The 26008-nt window shown below is 41.1% G+C and overlaps 1 protein-coding gene across 7 annotated transcripts in view; it reads left to right on the forward strand.

Annotated features, from left to right (window-relative positions):
* The window catches only part of LOC110526577 (leucine-rich repeat-containing protein 49), a 60346-nt gene that overhangs the window by 1186 nt on the left and 33152 nt on the right, over positions 1 to 26008 (forward strand). For 3 of the 7 annotated variants that reach the window (XM_036980964.1, XM_036980965.1, XM_036980967.1), the window contains exons 1-8: positions 2819 to 3076; positions 3435 to 3503; positions 3673 to 3748; positions 3834 to 4067; positions 4238 to 4346; positions 5139 to 5342; positions 6455 to 6521; positions 9947 to 10090. In XM_036980964.1, the coding sequence (XP_036836859.1) occupies positions 3011 to 3076; positions 3435 to 3503; positions 3673 to 3748; positions 3834 to 4067; positions 4238 to 4346; positions 5139 to 5342; positions 6455 to 6521; positions 9947 to 10090 (969 nt within the window). In that variant the 5' untranslated portion in view covers positions 2819 to 3010. Of the gene's footprint in view, positions 1 to 2805; positions 3077 to 3434; positions 3504 to 3672; positions 3749 to 3833; positions 4068 to 4237; positions 4347 to 5138; positions 5343 to 6454; positions 6522 to 9946; positions 10091 to 26008 lie in introns of those variants that run through there. The other 4 variants (XM_036980970.1, XM_036980968.1, XM_036980966.1 and 1 more) reach the window with 4 other exon arrangements.

Genomic DNA, 26008 nt, shown 5'->3' on the forward strand with positions numbered 1-26008 from the left:
TGCACCAATCATGAAGGCCGACCCATTTCTCAGAACCTGCAAATTGGATAATAGGCTTTTAGCATTAGACCGCAGGGGTTGTTGAGGGATTTGCTATGGGGAAGGACACAAATAAACGACACCAGAGTATATAGTGTCATGAAGCATTTACTGTCAGCAGTGGCTTTCACTTTTTTACTTTATTTTAGATTGTGTATGCCTATAATAAAATAGCCCTTTGCAACAAAATTATTAACACAGTTTTGAAGTTTTGTCAGGATTTCCATAATCCAATTCATGGTCTGTTATCTCCAAACCTTCAGTGTGCCGCGTATGACACTCGCTGACTGTTTTTAATTGTAGGAGTGTATCATATCCTACATGGACTCGTAAATCATCACCCACACCACAACTGCTACACCATTGCTAATACAGTTGCCAGGCCTGAGATGACTTGATGTTTTCTCCACCCTGTTGGCAAGAGTTGTACAGCTGGTGGACTGACTCATACTCTGAACCACATGTCCTGCTGCAGCAGTGCTGTACCTCCCAGTGCCACAAGCCAGGAGCAGACATCAATCAGATAATGGCCCTGCAGGAAGATGTTCCAACATCCCCCTCAACAGCTTATCTGTCAGGTGTCTGCAGCAGGAAACAGCCCCAATAGAGACATGAGTTGCACCCCAAATGGCACCATATTCCATTTAAAGTGCACTACAATTAACCAGGGCCCATAGGGAATAGGCTGCCATTTGGGACACCTTTGGCAGGAGTAAGCTGATTGCTGTAAACTGAGCTGAGTTAAAATGAGCTCCCCTCTCTTGATCAGAGCAGAGCTGGTATTTCCTCTTTGTCCAGACTGAATGCAATTGTGACCACCATTCGCCTGTACTTAACATTCAACAACAAGGGTGTTAATTTGTTAATTTGTAATGCTACAAAGCATCTTACATATGTTGGTTTATTTTAAATGTACCATTTTTTTTGTCTGTATGATTTTGTCCATTCTGGACATCTGGATAGAGAAAGCTGAACAATTGCTTTATTATTCTGTTTTTACAAGGTTTAATTTACCATCTACACTTTAGTTGTATTTGATATGTGTTTTTCCTGTGTCCCAATTGTGAAGAATCTGAAGGGAAGTATATCAATCAGTAGTCATTAGATTCTTAGGAACATTGTGAAACATTTAGCTTTTTGAGCTTGTGAATGTGATGCAATCTTTCACAAAATCATCTGATACATGATTGGGCAATCCTGCCTTGAATGAAAGATGTTTGGAGTAAAGTTGAAGGAAAATATGCATGTATGTCTTTGTAAATATACATGCCCTGGTGATAATAGAGAATCCTTTGTGAGTCTGTCCTAGGTGACTGTCAGAAGGTGTGTGTTTCTCATCCATGCATACATGTACGTCAGCTATTACTGTATGTGGAACAAACTGACTCTGTGGGTCCAGGCTCCAGCACCTTTCTTTGACAGAAAATCTCTATTGTTCACAGTCTGTAAATGCTCTGTGCTGTAACCTACAGTATATAACTCACTACTGATATTGAAGGGTTTGCTTAGTTTTATCGCCAACAAAAAATACAATGTTTCTTTCTTTTGTCTTATTAAGGATTCTGTTTCTCCCTAAAGGATTCTAGATCTTATGTTTTTCGATTTACAGATGAGTGCAGCATTTTACTTCTGCTCCACATCACTCCCTCATTCTGAGTCAGACAAGATATTTATAGACCGCTGTACCCCAGAGAGCTCTGACTGGCCAAGTCCCCCCATGCATAATACATAACGACAGACAATTTACATTGATCCCTGTGTCTTAGCGGCATGTTTTTTATTGGCAATTGTGAGATATTATATCACATTCATATAATCCACTTCATCATGCCCTTATAAAATGCCTGCAGAAGTGATTGACTGCAGAACCATAATTATATGCTTTGATGTGGGACAATTATCTCTGAAGTATACTGACCATTATTTGTTCTGTATGTGGTAAAGAAATGATTACAAAAGTGACATTGTGTCACAACAGAAGTAGCTAGGTCAATTGTGGAAGAACTGTCATTTATTCAGAGCATTCCATTATCTGCTTGTCACAAAAGATTACAACATAATCTCCCACAAATGTGTCAGTTTTATGAATATATTAATATATCCTTGTGATGAGCATGTGTGTGGGATGTCGCTTTGATGGGTCTGAGTGAGAGTCGATTCCTAGCTCTTATCCTTTCGAGTTGAGAGACAGTGTAACCAATGCTTTATAACAATGAGAGGGTCACCAGTGGAGTTTTTTCTTTTAAAAAGTGTTTATGCGTGCATCACTAATAGTGTAAGAGGACACGGCTATGAAATATGTCTTTGGATTACTTCCTTACTTGTATTGCTCATACAAATTAATAATGGAGGCGGTTAGGTGCGTGATAGCCTAACCTTGCCTAAAACCGAGACCTAGGGTTTAGCTCAGCAGGCTAACACATTCTTGTCAAATTGGTGGCGTGACCCAGATTTGGTCAGTGATTCCTATAAACTGGCGTTATTGCGGAGAAGGTGATAACCTTGCCTGAGACTTGATAACAGGTAACGTTAACCTAATACCTAGGCTTTAGCTCAGGGTATAACCGTATAGTGGAATGCAGAGTAGAAGACATGTAAAAAATCGATTAGGCAGAAGTTGGATTTTCAATCCTAACCAAATTAACAATAATGATCTATTTATTCCATTCTATTCATATTCTACCGGTAATTCTACAAGCGGAACCTTTCATTTTTAGGGTTGTTGGCGGGATTACTTATATTGAGACAGGATGTTGTGTAACCAAGGTAGAAGTGTTTTCGTTTCCATAGAAACGATGGGCGTTGCCAGCGAAGTTAGTGCTGTGTCAGTGACATGATGAGCCATTTTTACATTGTAGCATCAGTTCACAACAATACATTTTAAAATAATTAGCATTGACGTTAAACAACAAAACTGGTTAGTTAGCCACATTCTAGCAAGCTGACTAGCAACGTTGTAACACTAGCAAAAATGCGGCCACAAAGACAGCAGACCAACAACAATACAGCCATTACAGGAAGGTGTCTTTCTCCCACGGTAAGAACGATGTGTCCAAAATAACTAATCTTTACTTTCTCTTTGTCTTTATTAGGAAAGAGTTAGCATGCTAGCTAGCTTATCCAGAAAGCTAATGCAACTCTGTAACAGTCATATAAATGAGCAAGATTGCTATCTATCTAGCTGATTGCTATCTATCTAGTGGCTGGGTTGCATGTTGTTGCTCCACAAATGCATGAATATTATCAAGCCTGCTGCATTAAGCCTGCTGTCTAGATAGAAAAGTAACCATATAGTGGACTCTTGGCTTAGTTGTTGTTCGTCTATTGTTACAATTACCAGTCTTAAGTTCCCTCATCTTTTTCTGTCACCCCCCCCCCCCCCCCCCCCCCCCCAGGTCAACAGCTATAAACTGCACTTTACAGCAGTGAACTCTCAAATACCAGAGATAAATGTTCAAAGACCAGTGAGTTTGCCTTTGTAGATAGATCCACAGTAAGGAGTGTCCCCATTCCCCAAATTATACTATTTTAATGAGACAATGCATGAACATGGAAAGCATTACATTATGTCTTGAGTGCCCTTTAATTATCATAATGATATATTTCTAATTCATTAAATGTTTTATTTGACAGCTGGACGTCCGATGGTCTAAAGACTTTACAAACGGGATAAACATGGACACCATGAAAATGAATCCACCAAGACAAGGTACTACCTGACTAAGTTACAAGACACCATGACAGTCTCTTACCTGTCCCCGTCTTCTCTGTCTCACCATTTACTTTCTCTCCAGACAGCAGGCTTAATGCAGACAGTGGTGGCGGCAGGCCTCTCCACACCCCTGTGCTGGCGTTTGTCAGTGAGTTTATGGGCCCTGAGCGTCCCCTCCTACCCCCTGCTGCTGCTCTACCCAGTGGGCTGACTGGTGACCTGGGGCCACAGCCACACAGAGTGAAGCCTAGGAGAGCAACCCACAGTGCAGGGGCCATCAACTCCCACAGTACCTCACCCCTCACCCTGCCAACTGGTGAGTGATTGCACTCAGGATCCTCCCCCTCTCTTCAACAATGCCATCCCCCCTGCTTTTTGTCATGGATCAAAGTCAGTCTAATGGAACATTCTGCTCTGTGCTCAAGTGAAATACTTCTGGACATGTAAAACCTAATGCTTTTCTGAACAAATGTGTCTTTGTAACAGGACCAGGTGATGCCATATCATTGAGTGAGAATTCTTCCTCTAGTTTTCCAATTGCCTTTCGTTCCCGTGATGACTGTGCTTTGAGTCCTGAGCGACTAGATTTGGACAGGTAGGCTAAAACACTCATGGCTTTGTTTGTTCAGTGGTCTATGTTGAGCTTCTCAGTACACTGTCCTGCAATGGAATGCCAAGTTTGTAATTGCTTGTACTCACCAGTAGGGTGCAGCAAAGTCCCTCATAAAGATTATCCTGCCCTCTGACAGTGCATGTCAACTTTGCAGGTGTAAAAGAAACGCCTGAAACTAGATCCTCTATATACTGGTCTTGTTGAGAAGGGGGGAAAAAACTGCCGGGGAAGTTCTCTTCTGCACTGTTCAAACAATCCAGTAAATTTGGAGGAGTTAAGATGGAGTGTCGCCGGGCACGTTCAGCAGGAATGAACATTTTGGAATATTCTGGAATATTCAAATAGAAATAGGCTATGTAAATCAAACTTGCATCTCTAATATGTAGAATAAGGAATCACATCGGCTCTATTCATGTCATTTCTATCTGCAACGTTCGAGAACGTTTTGCAACTGAACATGGCCTTGTTAACATCCAAAAGCGGAAGTCCTGTCACAGGCTCTCTTTCTATTTCCCCTGAAATCCGGATCATTCGTTTGTTGGGGACTCAGCAGAGACTAGTCAACAATAAACCATATTCATAGCCTCATCCACTTAGAATAATGAGATCTCCTGAACCCTGCCTGCCAGTGTTGGAAGGCAGACAGTGTGGTATCAGGTGGCTGGTACCTTTTTTACTGTGAGCCCTCTCTCCTCTGCATCATAACAAGATAATACAGGGTCATCCTCTCACAGAGTGGTGTTGTTGACAATGCTTTTGTGTTTTGTGTGTCAGGCGTGGTCTGGAGGAGTGTCCCCTGCTGGAGGGCATGGGTAGGCTGCGGCTGCTTAACTTTCAGCACAACCTCATCACGCACATCCACAATCTGTCTCATCTGCGGCACCTGGCCTTCCTAGACCTGTATGACAACCACATCTCCCAGATGTCTGGCATCTCAGCCCTGGCCTCTCTCAGAGTGCTTATGCTGGGCAAGAACAGGTTTGTGTTATCTGTCTCAAGCATACAAACAGAACAATAGGATAGGAGCTCCCAATCATTTTGGTGCTTTTACAGTGCATGGTTTCAAGGACAGATGAAAAACCTTTTAAAAAATAATAAAATTTTTACCCCTTTTGAGAGCCGTGCGTCCTCCGAAACACAACCCAACCAAGCCGCGCTGCTTCTTGACACAATGCCTTCATAACCCGGAAGCCAGCCACACCAATGTTTCGGAGGAAACACCGTACACCTGGCTACCGTGTCAGCGTGCATGCGCCACAGGTCCCGCCACAGGAGTTGCTAGAGCGCGATGGGACAAGGACATCCCTGCCGGCCAAACCCTCCCCCTAACCTGGACGATGCTGGGCCAATTGTGCGCCGCCCCATGGGTCTCCCTGTGTCGGCCGACTCAGATGAAAAACTTTTTATGCTGTCTTTTTTTGGTGGGATTTTTCTTTACATTTATAAAGATGTTACCGTAGGGATATGCACATCCTGCTTTTTGGATGAAGTGATACTGTATGACCGCCACAGCACAGCTAGCCTATATATCAACCTCCATTGAAAAGTGCTTTCCTGCAGGTGCCCAATTTCTGTACCAAACCATACCACTGCTCTCTTTGTGAATCTTACATCTAACATCACCTTACTTTAAAACTAAAGGTCAGGAGGGAGGAAGATTAAAGTCACAAATCATGGCAAATGCCACCGGGATCCCATTGCTGAGGTCTGGTTTTGTTCCAGAGTCTGTAAAACCTGACATTTGTCTTTTTAGAACCCACTTTCAGAACAGTCTGCGGTACCGTTCAAGCAAAGATTTAGGTTTCTGATAGGTTACAGTCCCTTGGAAATTCTAACTTCCCTAAGTTACAGTTTGGTCTGTATAGACAATCCTGGATGACAGGACATTGGAAAACAGTCAACTTAACCATCAGTAGAAAATCCATTCCTACCGCTCTTTGACAATCCCATTTCCTGTGCCTGGTAACCATTTAGTTAGCAGATGGGATACCAGCTCTTTGTCATAGTAACGTTGTGTTATAGGAGAGATATCTTGTATAGAATACCAGAGAGGATGATGTTAATATTATTGTCTGTTTAATGTTTTGCAGAATCCAGAGGATATGCAGTCTGGATAACCTGACTAAACTAGATGTTCTGGACTTGCATGGCAATCAGGTACCATGTTTCAAACCTTAGAAAAGTATAACTTCACTTACATTCCTTTTTGTTCTCTAAATATACACCCACATGCATTTATTGTCTGTAATGTTGTTTGCAATACGGTGACCAGTGGGGGACTGTGATATCTAGCTGTGAGGTTCAGCAAGAGCAGAGAGGCACTACCACCTCCCCCATACTGCCGGTTGGTTACTGCGTCACTGACTCTGGGCCCCTACAGTTAAGCTCAAGCAGGCTTGACTACAGGAAAGCAAATGCATTGGTTCCTGTTGTGAGGCTTTTGAGTACATTCTATATTCAGTCGTGTGAAGGCAGTGAGTTATATTTGTACTTTTAGTTGAAACTCAGTGCTTTCTCAGCCATCATTACAAGAGTACTTTACCTTTCTCTTGTTTTCCCACCAAATTAAAACATATTTAGGAGCTTACTCCCACACATCCCAGTCTTGCTCTGGGTTACCTTAGAGTTCTTCTTCAATTACTGTAATTTCTCTAACAGGCAAGGCTATTTCTGTTCCTTTTACAATGAAGGAAAACCTGATAAAGCTGTTCTACAACTCATGAATGGTAAGTTGAGCGAAGGCCGATTTGATGAGCTTTTCTCCTTAGATAGGCCTACAGTATGATCTGGCTGCTGTCACAACGTATTAAAAGCCTGTGAAGAGAGGGGATCACAGTAATGCTGGTGTCAAATCAGGATTTTGCCAGCACCTGTAAAAAGAGGATAGGATTGAAAAGTAATCTGTCCGCAGTGCTGGTTGTTTGAAATGTGCTGCCAGTATATCACCCACATTGTTCCAGTGAAAGTCAACCCAGAGTCCCTGTGAGACTCCTCTCTCTGACTCCGGCTGCTCTTTTTCATGTGTCTCAAACTCTCATTCCCAATTAAACATTGGTTTCTGTTAATCTACCCAGCAGCCGTTGTTTTCCAGTGACTTCTGACCACGAACATACTGTGTCTTCTTCTTACCACATTTGTACTTTCCAAAGCACAGCAGTGTTTAAGTCACCTATGTATGACCACAAACAAGGGATAATTTCTGCCCTAATTTCAAATCACCCCTGCCTGGCCTCTCATTTTACCCAGAAGGGAGATGTGCTCTGGGGATAGGAAGTTGTCGTATTTCCAGTTTGTTGGAAATGTTCAAGAGGAATCTCCTCTTTGGGAAGGAAGGACATTTAAGCCCATTGACCAGGTCCTGGAGTTAGAGGATGACATCATATTGTTAAATAACATGTCCTTCCATTGGTTGAGTGATGGATTGTGCTCACAATATGATCCTCTGTATCTAGTTGACCCTAGCGATAACGGCTGCTATTCAATGAGGACAAGTCTACAACATTTTTTATCCCTTGAGAGTTTTTGAATGGCACTACATTTATTGTATCAGGAATGCAAGGAGTACCAGTATATGATGTCTACAAAGAATTACATTAGAAATTCAAAATCATTCATCAAACAGACAATATTTAACTTAATTATGAAATTATTTGAAATGTACAATGCACTTTGCCTTTTTTATTTTAAGACATATAAAGGACAGTTGGAACCCTGCCTGCAGAGCAAATGTCCCTATAGGACATTAAGACTTCAACAGTGCCCTGACCTCTCATGTTCCTCCTCTGTAAAATGAGCGGGGAACCACTGTTTTGGATGCGTGATCCACCCCAACAGAAAGCAGTTCCACAGTTATCTGTAACACAACCCAGTTAAATATTTTCAGATGAGATGATCTAATCTGCCCTGACGAGAGATGTAAAATTACTGTTCAGTGAAAGATACAGCCAGTGTGGAGTGGACCCTCTGGGTTTCTTAGCTTTGCAGAGGATGATGTCCCAGTCCCAGCCAGGGCAGAGATTAGTTTAGCCATGTGCTGACTTGTGTTAAAGTGAACTTGAGAGAGAGAATGCTTTTCATTGGAGCCATGGTGGAACTGTGAATCAAAGAGAACACCACTGGGAAGCCTCAGTTGGAGTGGAACATTACCTCACTCTGTTGTATTTGTCAGCAGTCATAACAAAAGTTGTTTCAATCTCAACGTCTCTTGCCTGTCTCTCTGGTCTCTGTCCAACAACAACAGTATTATGAGAGGCATTTTGGGGACTTAATACACCTGGGCCTATTGTCTGAACTCCATAACTGAGATACCACTTCTACTACTCACTACTGGCAGCTAGACAACTTTCTGTACAAATAGATAGCTATGACATAGCACTGTTACACTGGCCTTAGAGTGCTTAGGCTATGACAGCACTGTCTGGTCAAGCTATGAAAGAGGAGAGAGAGAGAAGAGTGTGCCTCAGTATCACTCATGGAAGGGCTTAGATGTGGAGAGCAGGCGGTCACCCCCCTCCCTCCCCTAATTGGAAGGGAAAAGCAGAGGCTCTTTTAGCCAGAGCTCCAGAGCTCTATGCAGCTTTTGTCCTTTAAATGATGCTCACTGTTCATTTAGATTCTGCCCTAAGCTAACAACCATACTCAGTCTGTCTTGATTCATGTCTACTTGCATCAAGCTCACTGCAGGAGCCTTTCAACCTTTGACCCCTGGAGTAACACGCAGTGTATCATCATCAAGGGAAAGGGAACCCCAAAAGCCGGCCTCTCAGTGGTAGTTACTGTAGTTCTGGGGCGTGTCCCAAATGGCATCCTATTCCCTATATAGTGCACTACTTTTGACCAGAGCCCGTACATAGGGAATAGGGTGCCATTTGGGACGCAAACCTGACCTCTTCCTGAAATGGAGAGGACACCGGACTGAGTGGCACACACCTCACAGCCCCACACTCATACTGACAGACAGACAGCAACCAGGGAATCCCATGGGTCCTGAAGTAGTTAGTTTCATTTTGACAAGAGGCCCCACAGTTCCCCCTCAACCAGAATGAGGCCAGGGCCACATTTCACTACTACTGACCCTTTTGGATTCTGGATGTCGTTTGGACTCATGGTTCAAAGAGAACACTGACTTTGTTTTGACATCGAAATTATGATAATGTGGGTCAGAAACGAAAGGAGTGATTGTAAGGGTTGAATTGGATGGTAACATTGAATGTTAAAAATTCAAAGAAGTTATCTCCAACTCATTTGAAGGTATAATTTATTTTGGGCTGTTTTTAGCAGAGAATATGGAATGGCCTTAGGCTAGTAAATCACGGTACACAGGTGTCTGCTCTACTTCCGCTGTACTCAAGTTTTATTTTGCACAACAAACAGAACTGGCATGTCTCATCATTTGATTTAGACAAGACAGAGCATTTTCTCAACACTGAAAATCACCCTTATCACCTCCCTAATATATTTACAGCAGCACAGCCTCAAGTCAAGCCCCTGATGGTGTGAGCCTTTCATTCATCATGACTTAAGAGAACATTTCACCAGTTTATCACAGTGATGTTTCTGTCTGTGTTTCCCTGTGCCTTCAGATCTCCCAGATAGAGAACCTTTCCCACCTGTCTGAGCTGCGCGTGTTGAACCTGGCAGGGAACTGCATCTCCAGGGTGGACAACCTGCAGGGCCTGGACTCACTGACCGAGATCAACCTGAGACGCAACTGCATCTCCACTGTGGTGAGGGAGAGGAGGGGAGGGGAGGGGAGGGGAGGGGATTTTATTTCATAAGGATCCCCATTAGTCAACGCCAATGGCGACAGCTAGTCTTACTTGGAAAAATACCTTACAGACAAAATACTTTACAATTTACATATATTTAAAAACATTGTGTATGTGTGCACGCACATCTATCAGTTACACATACATGTTAGTACTGTACACACACACAAAATAGCATACATACTGAGAGTTGCTGGGTTTTGGGATCTGAGGGGCCACAGGCTAGGGTTGGTGGAGGGACTGCAGGCATGACATACTGAGGGGGCTACTGACTGACTGATGGTAGAGCAGAGCCCTGGGCTGTTCTGAACTGAAGCAGCTGGATCGTGTCTAATCCTTTGGGCTCATACTAATGCACTGTGCAGATGTAATGGCTCAGGCCTGTAGTGATTCAGATCTGTGCTAAGATCGCAAACAGCTTGGCCCTTCTATCATTACAGTAATGGTTGAGGATGGTTCCCCCCACTCTGCAATATACTGTGCAAGAACAGTATTCTGCTGTGTTGCTAATGCTGCCAATTTTAACAAATGCACACATCCAATTGTCGTGGTTTGATATATACGCACTCGTTGGCATACAGCTGACGGCTTAAGCTTAAGCTTCTTGCTGTGCATCAAACCTCTGACCGTCCCCAAGGTGTTGCCAGTGTCTGTCCCCCTACCTACTCATGCATTGACATGTGTAGACTAGATTATAATTTTCGTCTTAGATGATGATGTTAGCTGCAGATTCTTCTTTCATCTTGTTATCATCCTCCGCTGCTGATGGCACAAGCCTTTGCATGTTTTCCTTATTTGGATGTTTGTCTTGGTATCACATTTAGAAGTTTTTCTGTTTCATGTCTCACCAAGAAAAAACACGAAGTGAAGTAGCATACTTGTCCTCCTGTCATCTACGGTGGTTACCAAGGGGGAAATAGCTAGCTCATTAACCCCTCCTCATGCTGACTCCAGTGGAAGTGAAATAGGATATTTTTGAAACAGAAATTCCCTCCCCTTACGTTTCTATAGTATAGTATTTCTGATCAACAGAGGAGCACAAACAGGCCTTAACAGGTCCTTCATTTGTATGCAAATCTGACATCTCCAAACCCTTCCCTCACTTGGTATGCTGAAAAATTCAAGATGCTCTCATGTCAGAATTAGACGTTCATGCATGTTTCTCAAATGTCAAATTTAGAAGTTCCAAACGTGTTTAAGGTTAAGTTTAGGTATTAACTCCAAACTGTGGGGCGCGTCCCCCGGGGATCAAGAATATATATACATTTTCTTTAAGGAACTCCGTCCGGCTCTAAACTTACTCTTGAAAGTTGTAATAGTAGACTTCACAAGGTGCAATTTCGAAATTGGGTAGGTCATCATCAGTTCCTCTTGTCATGTCAGTCATTGCATACCTTAGAGAGCTATTTATAACTTGTCAGAAATGTCCAGATCAACTAGCCCACATTTTTTTATTTAGGTTTTTTTAGCCCATGGATATTGTTGTAATTTTTTTGTCACTTAAATATCACGAATACACATTAGACATGGCAAAATGTATAGAATTGCATGTATAGAATTGGGGATGTTCCCCAATGCTAGAGGGGGTGGGCCCGAGTCAAGAAGTTTGGGATTGAGGTTTCTATCACTGGATTGGAACATGCAACCTCCTTTTGTACTCCCGTCTGCCATCCCTGTCCACCACGCCCAAGCAAAACCAAAACCTTCTTGAAGGTGACAGCGCTCACGGTTGCCTAGTCGCCAGTTTCTATGTCAACTCCCGACGTCCTCAGACATGGATGGACGTCTAATCCTGACTTCTATCACGTGGCCAGGCAGGAAAAATTGTAGATAAAAGCAGAAGTGTCTCATCTTATCAACTACAGCTCCTGTTTACCCACTTAGAAGTTTTGATGAAATTACTTCCACTTTTAATAATCGGATATAATGTTTTATTGGCCTCACGGGAGGGTGGAGAAAAAATTCTACCCTTCAGCATTTTTCTCAAGGCTCTTTCATTATTCGGATTGCAGGCGCAAACTAAACACAGATACTTTCAGGTGTCTTAAAATGTTTTCCTTTTCATTCTAGAGAGGAATATAGTGGCTTTTTGGAAAGGACTTGAAGGGAAAGACAAATACATTGAAGTGCACTTTTCCAAACAGGTTTAAACCTACACTTAAACATTGGGCTCAGTTACATGGAAGGCCAGTATTTTAGACATTCTGTATGTATAACCCTTTGGGTACTGTGCTACATATGGTACATGTCTGAAAGGTTTGTTTACCCTAGAAAACCATCCCAAATTACACCTAAAATGGAACAGTTTGGAGATGATGGTAACAGAGTATCACTCTGTTTGTGATGAATGGGTGAGATACTGTTCTGTATGGTTTTAGTCTGTATATTGTATGCACTCTCTAAAAGACAAGTAACTTAAACAACCTCAGCCATTGAATGACCAGGTCACCAGTAGCACTTACTAAGGAACACACACACACACACACACACACACACACACACACACACACACACACACGTGTTTGTTGGCGCTTCTCTTTGTAGAGTGTTGTTGCGTGCAGCAGAGACAGCGGTTATGAGAGGTTGTGTTGGCACAGTAATGGTTGTAGGGGAGCTCCTCAGTGTGTGAGAAAATCTAACACACGTCAGCTGTCAGCATAGCTGGGGTGGAGCTGAGCTGTAGAGGTGAAGCCCAGGACACGCAGGAGAGAGACGGACACCAGGTTCAGACACACCTCCTCGTCTCTGGTCCCCTGCTGTTAGAAGATGAGATAGACAGTGGAGGTCAGACAGTGGGCTTTTTTATGCACCACATCAGCCCAGTGATGACATCACTCTGTCTGAGACTCTAAATTTAGACTCAGCCACAGTCAGAGCTGGAAGTCCTGTTACACTGACGGAGAAGCAGGGGTGAATATTCAGTCTGGGAATCAGGTGTATGTGTGGTAGACTATGTGCTCATACTGTGGTATGAATTGCATTTTTTCAGCATGCAGAAATTTATGTTATAAGGATTCCTTGCAGCGTTCTCCTCAAAGCCTACTATGTGACACTGTGAGTGGGAGCGCACAGTCATCTAATGTCTTTATTTCAGGAGCAGAGCGTTCCTGTCACTATGGGGACGCAGCAGGAGACAGTACTGTTAATGTGTGTTCTCAAGTAGCAGTAGAGAAATGTTCCTATAAAAGCAGTGTTGCAAATGTTAGAGACTACAGCCTTCCTCGCACCTGTCTCTCTCATTATTATTTATGCAGTGATTGATTTAATTATTTCACGACTTCTCCAATCAGACATAGCCATAATCCTAATTATGGCAACAGCACCCCTGCGGAGGCAGCATCCCTGTAATACTGTTAGTGTTAGAGACAGTAAGCTGTAAAAACAAAGAGAGTCACACACACCATATGTATAAACTCCTAGTCATTTATTGTGTAAAACACCCAACGTTTGGGTGTCACTGTGCCTTCTTCAGGGTAATGTCATGAATGCTTGAACCAGGTTATGTAGACAAACAGTGCAATTAGTGCAACGAATGGCAATAGTGAGGGGTGTGTCATAATTATTAGGTTGATTATAAGGAATTGAGTGAAACTGCTAAAAGACAATAGTTTACAGCATATTGAATATATTAGGGTATTGTTAGCATTATCATCAACATATATTATTGTTTAATTTAATTTCACATTTTTATTTAATTGTTTCCAATTTCATAAAAATGTTGTTACATGTAATATTTTGGTTCAACCAAAATGCATAATAAGCACAATAAACAGGGAGAACATATTGGGTGCACTCTGATAAACTGTAGAAGACAGCACATTAAAAGTGTTGTATAATGGTGCCTGAACGGCATGAAGTGAATGCACTCCTCTTCTCCTTAGTTGTTTATACAGTAATTGTGTTAGAGCAGCCCACCATTAAAGTCCCCCTAACTAAGTCACTGAGTGGTGTGGTGGGTTGACGGTACTGTATGCATACAGTAGCCTTCTTTTGTTTATGCCTAAAGTAGGCTATGGCTTTATTTTGTAACCCATTGCAAACTGCCACTGACATGCACATACGGTGTATTTGGAAAGTATTCAGACCCCTTGACTTTTTCCACATTTTGTTACCTTACAGCCTTATTCTAAAAGGGATTAAATAAATACAAATCCTCATCATTCTACACACAATACCCCATAATGACTGCGACCTGTACGCTCTCGTCGGCTGGCCCTCGCTTCATACTCGTCGCCAAACCCACTGGCTCCAAGTCATCTACAAGACCCTGCTAGGAAAAGTCCCCCCTTATCTCAGCTCGCTGGTCACCATAGCAGCACCCACCTGTAGCACGTGCTCCAGCAGGTATATCTCTCTGGTCACCCCCTAAACCAATTCTTCCTTTGGCCGCCTCTCCTTCCAGTTCTCTGCTGCCAATGAGTGGAACGAACTACAAAAATCTCTGAAACTGGAAACACTTATCTCCCTCAGTAGCTTTAAGCACCAGCTGTCAGAGCAGCTCACATATGACTGCACCTGTCCATAGCCCATCTATAATTTAGCCCAAACAACTACCTCTTCCCCTACTGTATTTATTTATTTTGCTCCTTTGCACCCCATTATTTCTATCTCTACCTTGCACATTCTTCCACTGCAAATCTACCATTCCAGTGTTTTACTTGCTATATTGTATTTACTTCGCCACCATGGCCTTTTTTTTGCCTTTACCTCCCTTATCACACTGTATGTTTGTTTTACTCCATGTGTAACTCTGTGTTGTTATATGTGTCGAACTGCTTTGCTTTATCTTGGCTAGGTCGCAATTGTAAATGAGAACTTGTTCTTAACTTGCCTACCTGGTTAAATACAGGTGAAATGTATATATATTTTTTGAATGACAAAGCGAAAACAGGTTTTTAGAAATGTTTGCACATTTTGTAAAAAAAACAAACAGAAATACCCTATTTACATTAGTATTCAGACCCTTTGCTATAAGACTCGAAATTCAGCTCCATTGATTTCCATTGATCATCCTTGAGATGTTTCTACAACTTGATTGGAGTCCACCTGTGGTAAATTCAATTGATTTGGTCATTATTTGGAAAGGCACACACCTGTCTATATAATGTCCCACAGTTGACAGTGCATGTCAGAGCAAAAACCAAGCCATGTGGTTGAAGGAATTGTCCATAGAGCTCCGAGAAAGGATTGTGTCGAGGCACAGATCTCGGGAAGGGTACCAAAAAGTGTCTGCAGCATTGAAGGTCCCCAAGAACACAGTGGCCTCCATAATTCTTAAATTGAAGAAGTTTGGAACCACCAAGACTCTTCCTAGAGCTTACCACCCGGCCAAACTGAGCAATCGGGGGAGAAGGTCCTTAGTCAGGGAACCCGATGGTCACTCTGACAGAGCTCCAGAATTCCTCTGTGGAGATGCAAGAACCTTCCAGAAGGACAACCATCTCTGCAGCACTCCACCACAGGCATTTATGGTAGAGTGGCCAGACGGAAGCCGCTCCTCAGTAAAAGTCACATGACAGCCCTTTTGGAGTTTGCCAAAAGGCACCTAAAGGACTCAAACAAGATTGAACTCTTTGGCCTGAATGCCAAGCGTCACGTCTGGAGGAAACCTGGCACCATCCCTACGGTGAAGCATGCGGCAGGGACTGGAAGACTAGTTAGAATCGAGGGAAAGATGAACAGAGCAAAGTACAGAGAGATCCAAGACAAAGCAGGATTGGCTTTGGGACAAGTCTCTGAATGTCCTTGAGTGGCCCAGCCAGAGCCCGGACTTAAACCCGATTGAACATCTCAGCAGAGACCTGAAAATAGCTATGCAGCGACGCTCCCCATTCAACCTGACAGAGCTTGAGAGGATCTGCAGAGAAGATTGGGAGACACGCCCCAAATACAGGTGTGCCAAGCTTGTAGCGTCATAACCAAAAAGACTTGAGGCTTTAATCGCTGCCAAAGGTGATTCAACAAAGTACTGAGGAAAGGGTCTGAATACTTATGTAAATGTGATATTTCAGTTTTTTATTTTCAATTGTCATGTCCTGGCCATAGAGAGGCTTTTTATTCTCTCTTTTGGTTAGGCCAGGGTGTGACTAGGGTGGGCGTTCTATGTCCTTTTTTCTATGTTTTTGTATTTCTTTGTTTTTGTCCGGGTATGGTTCTCAATCAGGGACAGCTGTCTGTCGTTGTCTCTGATTGAGAACCATACTTAGGCAGCCTGTTTTCCCACTATGGGTTGTGGGTAGTTAGTTGTTTTCCGTTTTGTGTTTCTGCACCTGACAGGACTGTTTCGTTTTCGTTCATTCTCTTGTTATTTTGTTTTGTGTTCAGTTTAAATAAAAATAACATGAACACTTATCACGCTACGCTTTGGTCCACATCTTCTTCATACGACGACCGTTACATCAATACATTTGCAAAAAAAAATCTAAAAACCTGTTTTTGCTTTGTCATTATGGGGTATTGTGTGTAGATTAATGAGGGGGAAAAAAACGATTTAATCAATTTTAGAATAAAGCTGTAACGTAACAAAGTGTGGAAAAGGTCAGTTAGCTGAGCAGGATGGTGCAGCAACAGGAGGCCTTACGGGGGACAGAGGGAGCAAGGAGTTTTGTTCTATTCTGTGCCTGGCCCTGTTTTAGCTTGTTTTGTTTCCTCATTTGCTACAGCTTTAGAAGCCTTCTCCTGCATTTGCCATTAATCTTTTTCCAAGGGAAAATATGCATTTTGATAGTGATTTTGAGCCTTAGAGCCCAGGGGGTATGAACTTAACGTAAACAAAAGGAATATGAGTATCAGACTTTTGTTTGAATTATATTAATGTTTAAGTCAATCGGACCCCATGAAAGCTTTGCGCTTCATATGTGGTAGCAGAGTGGAATGAGAGTTTAAGGCATGTTGATGTCTGTCCTTTATTATTGTGACTTTAATGTTTCCCTTGGATGTTAACGCAGTGTCTCTCATGGGTTTCTAATGTACTTTACAGTCTGGGTCATATGCTTACCACATAAGTAATATTGATCTATGAGCACTCAGCTGCCTTAACATACTGGACAAATTATTCTATGACTAATTCACTACTGTATATTATATAGTACTGTATATTATTTACAGTATATTATACATTTTGTAGTAAATCCAGATCAAGAATCCATCCCTATCTATTTTTATTGGTGTGGTCAGTACTAGTTTTGTCTGTTTATTGCACAAGGCACACATTTGAATCTAACATACTATCAAGGCACAAGGTGAGGCCCAAATGCAGTCACAGGAGGCAGATGGTTGGAGTCTTACAATGTTTATTAATCTAAAGGGGTAGGCAAGAGAATGGTCGTGGACAGGCAAAAAGGTCAAAACCAGATCAGAGTCCAGGAGTTACAGGGTGTCCCAGATTAGACTGGGTTTAGTTTACAGGAGTATTTATGGTTCTGCACCCAGATATCTATTTGATTACTTTTCCCATGTTAGGGATGCACACAATCACAGCACCAGAACCGGTTGTTGTTAATGTGCGCTTATTCAGGTTCAGGAGTAATGCTGAGAAAGGTACTTTCTTGTATACTGGAGCCTCAGAGTGGAATGAGTTGTCTCTGCCCACAAAAACGACGTCCTCTCTGGGCAGCTCTGAAAAAGAAAGTTAATAACTGTTTGATCAGAGCGTGCAACAGAACATTGTACTGTCTACACTCGTGTGTTGTTTATATTAAAATTGTTTCACTAAATCGATTTGAATCAGAACTAAAGTTTTGTTGCTAAGGATTCCACAATGCGGTTAGCCTTTACGGCTGGGACTGCAAGTTTGTCTTCCATTTTTTTGTGTGGATTCTGCAAGTGCTAGCTGGCTGTACTACAGACACCTGTCGTCATCGTGGGAAAGACTCATTGTTATCGTTTCGTAAAACAACTGGTTACAGTAAAGAGCCAACCTAAGGAGATCCTGAGGGAAATCGACTAGTACCAACAGCTTTACGCTATGGAGGAACAACATACTCCATCATGGAAAGATCCGACTACCTCACAAAAGAACTTTAACCCGACAAAAAAAAAGAAAAACAGATTAATCTACAGACACAGACAATTTACTTACTGTTGAAGTAGAGGCTAGTGCTCTGGCTGGAATCCATGCAACACTGGAAAAGTTGTGTGAGGAGGTAGCAGGGCTGAGGGGGAGTTTGGAGTTCTCATGCTCCAAGGAGAAAACAAGGCACTCACAGCCAAGGTAAAAATCCACGATTCCAATGTGGATTTTCTACTCAGGGAAACGAAGGAGTCGCTACTAGACATACAAAGTCGTAGCATGCGTCAAAATCTATTTTTTTCTGGGATTCCTGAGGACGCATCCAATAATCCAGAGGGCGCGATCAGAGAATTCATGCAATCCGCCTTGAAACTTCTTATAGAGACTGTAAACAAGGTGGCTTTCCACCGAGTACACAGACTTGGAGATCAGAGCGACAAGACCAAGGTTCCCCGACTGATCATCGCAAAATTTGAACACTACCAACAAAAGGAGCTGATCAAAAGCAGGGGAAGGGAGCTTAAAGAGACCAAATTCGGTCTCAATTACCAATTTCCAGGGAAGATAAATGAACATCATAAGAGACTGTATCCGGTACAAAGGCAACAAAGGGAGAAGGTTAAGTGTGCCTTTCTCATTGTGGACAAACTCTTTATGGATGGACGGCTATTTCGAGACAGCTTCATAACACCATGGCTGTACTAAATTCTACAGGGACTTTAGGTTACGAAAAAAACAAAGTATAGGAACTGTAAAAATATCTGAACATTATGAAGTGGATATGAACACACACGTACTCAATTACATGCTCGCTTACACATACGGACTTATACACACACACACACCTGATATCGCTCTCTTCTCTCACTCTCTCTCTCTTTTCTTTTCTCTTACTCTCTCTCTCTTGTCGAGAACTGTTTTATAATTTAATGTGTTTATTATTTGTCTATCTTTTGTATGTATTTGTCTACAAGTGTATATATGTTTACAACAAGCAAGGGGAAGATATCAGAATAGGGGCATTGGGGAATAATAACATATTGTACTGTAGTGAAGCCGTCTCTAGAGTAATGCAAGGTCTCTTTCATGATCATGTGAAACGTCAATTGCTATGGAAATGCTGGGATGTGATTTTCAATGATGTTAAAGGTAATTATGATGCAACTATGACGGTGATACGATATGGATAACAATTATCATCATGAATATTAAGGCTATATGAACTTCATGTTACACACATAGACACTCAACCAAGCAAATTGGCGAAGTTATTTTTTGGGGGGACATCACACATTATAGTCTTACTCTTATACAGACATCGTACACACACTCACTAAATCACATTCAATATTATACACATCAACCTACTCAGATTTACCTCACACTGTCACGCCTTGGTCTTAGTATTTTGTGTTTTCTTTAATTATTTGTTCAGGCCAGGGTGTGACATGGGGTTATTGTATTGTCTTATTGGGGGTTTTGTAGGCATTGGGATTGTGGTTGATTTTAGGGTGTGTCTAGTATAGGCTTGGCTGCCTGAGGCGGTTCTCAATCTGAGTCAGGTGATTCTCGTTGTCTCGGATTGGGAACCGTATTTAGGTAGCCTGAGTTTCACTTTGTATTTCGTGGGTGATTGTTCCTGTCTATGTGTTTTCACCAGATAGGGCTGTTTAGGTTTTCGTTACGTTCATTACGTTCTTTATTTTGTAATGTTTGTATTGATTCGTGTTTTACGTTTGTTTATTAAAACATGGATCGCAAGCTACACGCTGCATTTTGGTCCGATCCTTGTTCTACCTCTTCATCAGAGGAGGAGATAGAAGAAAACCGTTACACACACATAATATCTTGTCTCAATTTTCTAACATGTGTGGCATTGGCTCACAGGAAAACAGGCAAGGGAATAAAACAAATATTGCTAGAACCTATTTCTTGAATTCTAAATATCAGACATTTGAAAGCTCTAGTTTTGACCGTCATAATACCTCTGATGGCAGTAACTTTACAAGCACTAATGATGGTCGATTTAGTCTGAGAATAGTATCTAGTTATGGTAAGGGGTGAAGTAAGTATAGCCAGTTATAATTGTAACGGTTTAACAGATTGTAAAAAAAGATCAGTCTTTACATGGCTAAAAGAAATGGAATGTAACATACTGTTTACAGGAAACTCACTCTACATCCTTAGATGAACTTGCATGGGAAAATGAACGGGGTCTTATTTTTAACTAAGACAAAATCATTTATAACAGAATTTTTACAGTTTAATATACAGTTAGAAGTCGGAAGTTTACATACACTTAGGTTGGAGTCATTAAAACTCGTTTTTCAACCACTCTACAACATTTCTTGTTAACAGCTATAGTTTTGGCAAGTTGGTTAGGACATCTACTTTGTGCATGACACAAGTAATTTTTTCCAACAATTGTTTACAGACAATTATTTCACTTATAATTCACTGTATCACAATTCCGGTGGGTCAGAAGTTTACATACACTAAGTTGACTGTGCCTTTAAACAGCTTGGAAAATTCCAGAAAATCATGTTATGGCTTTAGAAGCTTCTGATAGGCTAATTGACATAATTTGAGTCATTTGGAGGTGTCCATGTGGATGTATTTTAAGGCTACCTTCAAACTCAGTGCCTCTTTGCTTGACATAATGGAAAAATCTAAAGAAATCAGAGAAGACCTCAGAAAACAACAAGTCTGGTTCATCCTTGGGAGCAATTTACAAAAGCCTGAAAGTACCATGTTCATCTGTACAAACAATACTACGCAAGTATAAACATCATGGGACCACGCAGCCGTCATACCATTCAGGAAGGAGAAGCGTTCTGTCTCCTAGAGATGAACGTACTTTGGTGCAAAAAGTGCAAATCAATCCCAGAACAACAGAAAATAACCTTGTGAAGATGCTGGAGAAAACAGGTACAAAGTATCTATATCCGCAGTAAAAACGAGTCCTATATCGACATAACCTGAAAGACCGCTCAGCAAGGAAGAAGCCACTGCTCCAAAACCACCATAAAAAAGCCAGACCATGGTTTGCAACTGCACATGGGGACAAAGATGATACTTTTTGGAGAAATGTCCTCTGGTCAATGAAACAAAAATATAACTATTTGGTCATAATGACCATCGTCATTAGAAGAACAACACCAACCGTGAAGCCCGGGGGTGGCAGCATCATGTTGTGGGGGTACTTTGCTGTATGAGGGACTGGTGCTCTTCACAAATAGATGGCATCATGAGGCAGGAAAATTATCTGGATATTTTGAAGCAACATCTCAAGACATCAGTCAGGAAGTTAAAGCTTGGTTGCAAATGCGTCTTCCAAATGGACAATAGCCCCAAGCGTACAGTAGGGCAAAAAAGTATTTAGTCAGCCACCAATTGTACAAGTTCTCCCATTTAAAAAGATGAGAGAGGCCTGTAATTTTCATCATAGGTACACTTCAACTATGACAGACAAAATGAGAAAAAAAATCCAGAAAATCACATTGTAGGATTTTTTATGAATTTATTTGCAAATTATGGTGGAAAATAAGTATTTGGTCACCTACAAACAAGCAAGATTTCTGACTCTCACAGACCTGTAACTTCTTCTTTAAGAGGCTCCTCTGTCCTCCACTCGTTACCTGTATTAATGGCACCTGTTTGAACTTGTTATCAGTATAAAAGACACCTGCCACAACCTCAAACAGTCACACTCCAAACTCCACTATGGCCAAGACCAAAGAGCTGTCAAAGGACACCATAAACAAAATTGTAGACCTGCACCAGGCTGGGAAGACTGAATCTGCAATAGCAGCTTGGTTTGAAGAAATCAACTGTGGGAGCAATTATTAGGAAATGGAAGACATACAAGACCACTGATAATCTCCCTCGATCTGGGGCTCCACGCAAGATCTCACCCCGTGGGGTCAAAATGATCACAAGAACGGTGAGCAAAAATCCCAGAGTCACACGGGGTGGACCTAGTGAATGACCTGCAGAGAGCTGGGACCAAAGTAACAAAGCCTACCATCAGTAACACACTACGCCGCCAGGGACTCAAATCCTGCAGTGCCAGACGTGTCCCCCTGCTTAAGCCAGTACATGTCCAGGCCCGTCTGAAGTTTGCTAGAGAGCATTTGGGTGATCCAGAAGAAGATTGGGAGAATGTCATATGATCAGATGAAACCAAAATATAACTTTTTGGTAAAAACTCAACTCGTCGTCTTTGGAGGACAAAGAATGCTAAGTTGCATCCAAGGAATACCTACTGTGAAGCATGGGTGGAAACATCATGCTTTGGGGCTGTTTTTCTGCAAAGGGACCAGGACGACTGATCCGTGTAAAGGAAAGAATGAATGGGGCCATGTATCGTAAGATTTTGAGTGAAAACCTCCTTCCATCAGCAAGGGCATTGAAGTTGAAACGTGGCTGGGTCTTTCAGCATGACAATGATCCGAAACACACCGCCCGGGCAACGAAGGAGTGGCTTCGTAAGAAGCATTTCAAGGTCCTGGAGTAGCCTAGCCAGTCTCCAGATCTCAACCCCATAGAAAATCTTTGGAGTGAGTTGAAAGTCCGTGTTGCCCAGCAACAGCCCCAAAACATCACTGCTATAGAGGAGATCTGCGTGGAGGAATGGGCCAAAATACCAGCAACAGTGTGTGAAAACCTTGTGAAGACTTACAGAAAACGTTTGACCTCTGTCATTGCCAACAAAGGGTATATAACAAAGTATTGAGATAAACTTTTGTTATTGACCAAATACTTATTTTCCACCATAATTTGCAAATAAATTCATAAAAAATCCTACAATGTGATTTTCTGGATTTTTTTTCTCATTTTGTCTGTCATAGTTGAAGTGTACCTATAATGAAAATTACAGGCCTCTCTCATCTTTTTAAGTGGGAGAACTTGCACAATTGGTGGCTGGCTAAATACTTTTTTGCCCCACTGTACTTCTAAAGTTGTGGCAAAGTGGCTTAAGGACAACAAAGTCAAGTTATTGGGGTGGCCATCATAAAGCCCTGACCTCAATCCTATAGAACATTTGTGGGCAGAACTGAAAAAGTGTGTGCGAGCAAGGAGGCCTACAAACCAGACTCAGTTACACCAGCTCTGTCGGGAGGAATGGGCCAAAATTCACCCAATTTATTGTGGGAAGCTTGTGGAAGGCTACCCAAAACGTTTGACCCAAGTTAAATAATTTAAAGGCAATGCTACCAAATACTAATTGGGTGTATGTAAACTTCTGACCCACTGGGAATATGATGAAATAAATAAAAGCTGAAATACATCATTCTCTCCACTATTATTCTGACATTTCACATTCTTAAAGTAAAGTGGTGATCCTAACTGACCTAAGACAGGGAATTTGTGCTTGGATTAAATATCAGGAATTGTGAAAAACTGAGTTTAAATGTATTTGGCTAAGGTGTATGTAAACTTTCAACTGTAGGTTCAGCAAATCCCCTTATTGTTTGGGATACCTTTAAATGTACCTTCAGAGGTCATTCAATTCACTATTCATCAATAAAGAGACAAGACTAACAAGGGAAATCCATGAACTAACTGATAGTACAGGTCCATAGCAATAAAAATTATACTACGGAGATACAAAATAAATTAGAGGAAAAACAAAAAGACCTTGAGGAAGTTATTCAAGAATGATCTAATGTAATCTGTTACAAAAATAAAGCAAACTGGATGGAATATGGAGAAAAATTCACAAAATTCTTCCTGAATCTCCAATACAGGAACACTAACAAAAATAATTTTCAGAAACTCGTTACTGATGACGGAGTCATTTATGATTGTCTGAATTATATTTTAAAAGAGGAAGCTAATTATTTTAGGCAGGTGTTCTCTTTTCCATGTCATCCTCTCCCACTGAATGGGAAATTAACAAATGTACAGAAAGATCAGTGCGAATAACTTTTTAAAGCTATTAAATCCTTTCAGTCTGGAAAAAACCCAGGGCTTGGCGGCATACCGGTAGAGGTATATCAAGCAAATATAAAGACCCAGTCTATCAAAAAAACTGGAGGCCCCTTACACTTCAATGTTGTGATGCAAAAATACTAGCTAATTGCATAGCACTCAGAATTTAGAGTTTTGCCAGGTATTCATCCTGATAAGACAAGGTTTTTACATGGACGATACATTGGAGATAATATTCGACAACTACTAGAAATAATAGAACATCATGAAACATCTAAGAAGCAGGCCTGGTATTTATAACAGATTTTGAAAAGGCCAGCTGGATTTTATTTATAAATGCCTGTATTTTTTCAATTTCGGTAATTCTCTTATAAAATGGGTAAAAATAATGTACAGCAACCCCAGGTGTAAAATAGTAAATAATGGCTACTTCTCAGAGAGTTTTGAATTGTCAAAAGGAGTTAAACTAGGGTGTCCGCTGTCACCATATCTATTCGTTATGGCCATTGAAATGCTAGCTATTAAAATGAGATCCAATAACAACATTAGAGGATTAGAAATCCAAGGCTTAAAAACAAAGGTGTCCATGTATGCCGATGACTCAAGTTTTATATTAAGTCCACAAGCTAGATCCCTGCAATGTCTCGTTGAAGATCTAGATAACTTTTTTGTACTCTCTGGACTAAAACCTAATTATGATAAGTGTACAATATTACATATTGGATCTTTACAAAATAAAACCTTTACATTACCCTGCAGTTTACATATAAAATGAGCTGATGGTGAAGTAGACATACTTGGTATTCATATCACAAAATATATAAATAAGCTCTCCACAATGAATTTCAATAGAATATCTTGCAACCATGGAGAGGTAAATACCTGTCTTTTTATGGAAAACTTGCCCTGATTAACTCCTTAGTCATATCTCAGTTTACTCACTTACTTATGGCACTGCCTACTCCTGATGATTCATTTTTCAAATCATATGAGCAATAAAAATATCACTTTATCTGGGATGCTAAAACAGACCAAATAAAATGTTTCTTTCTATATAATGAATATGAATTGGGTGGGTTGAGATGATTAAATATAAAAGCACTAAACCTCTCTCTAAAAGCTTCACTTATTCAAAAGTTTTACTTGAACCCCAAATGGTTTTCAAGTAGATTACTAAGAAAAGCTCATCGATTGTTTAAAAATGGCCTTTTTGCCTTTGTGCAGATTGCCATGTCTCATTTTCAATTAATCGATAAATACACTTTTTTCAAAGTATCTCTCTTTTTCAAACAAGCATTGCAGAGCTGGCTACAATTTCAATTTCATCCCCCTGAAAAGATAGAACAAATATTATGGCTGAACTCAAATGTGCAGGTTGATAAAATACCTGTATTTATGGGAAAGATGTTTGAAAAGGGTATTTTGTTCTTAAATTATATTGTAAATTGGAATGGTAGAGTTATGTCCTTCATTAAGTTATCAGAATTGTACGGGAAGGTCTGCTCAATCCAAGAGTACAACCAATTGATTACAGCATTACCCCAAAAATGGAGGAGGCAGTTGGCAGCAGGAGGAGGTTGGGAACTGGTCTGTCTGTCCCATATAAAGGATCAAAACTGCTGGAGGATTAAAAATAACATAAATTGGAAAGCATATCAGGTTAATTTGAGGACCAGGATGTTGACAGCTGTGCAATACAGATTGCAAAATAGTTGAGAAGAGATTTTTGATGTACCGATTCCATGGTACAGGGTGTATGAGTTGATATATAAAACAACGCAAGATTCAAGACTTTGTGCTTTTCAGCTAAAATTATTATATAGAATTCTTGCCACCAACAAAATGTTGAATATTTGGGCCATAAAATCATTGAAGCTTTGCAGGTTTTGTTGTGAGGATACAGAATCAATAGACCATTTATTTTGGTATTG

This window comes from Oncorhynchus mykiss, chromosome 6, assembly GCF_013265735.2.
Source record: "Oncorhynchus mykiss isolate Arlee chromosome 6, USDA_OmykA_1.1, whole genome shotgun sequence".
NCBI lineage: Eukaryota > Metazoa > Chordata > Actinopteri > Salmoniformes > Salmonidae > Oncorhynchus > Oncorhynchus mykiss.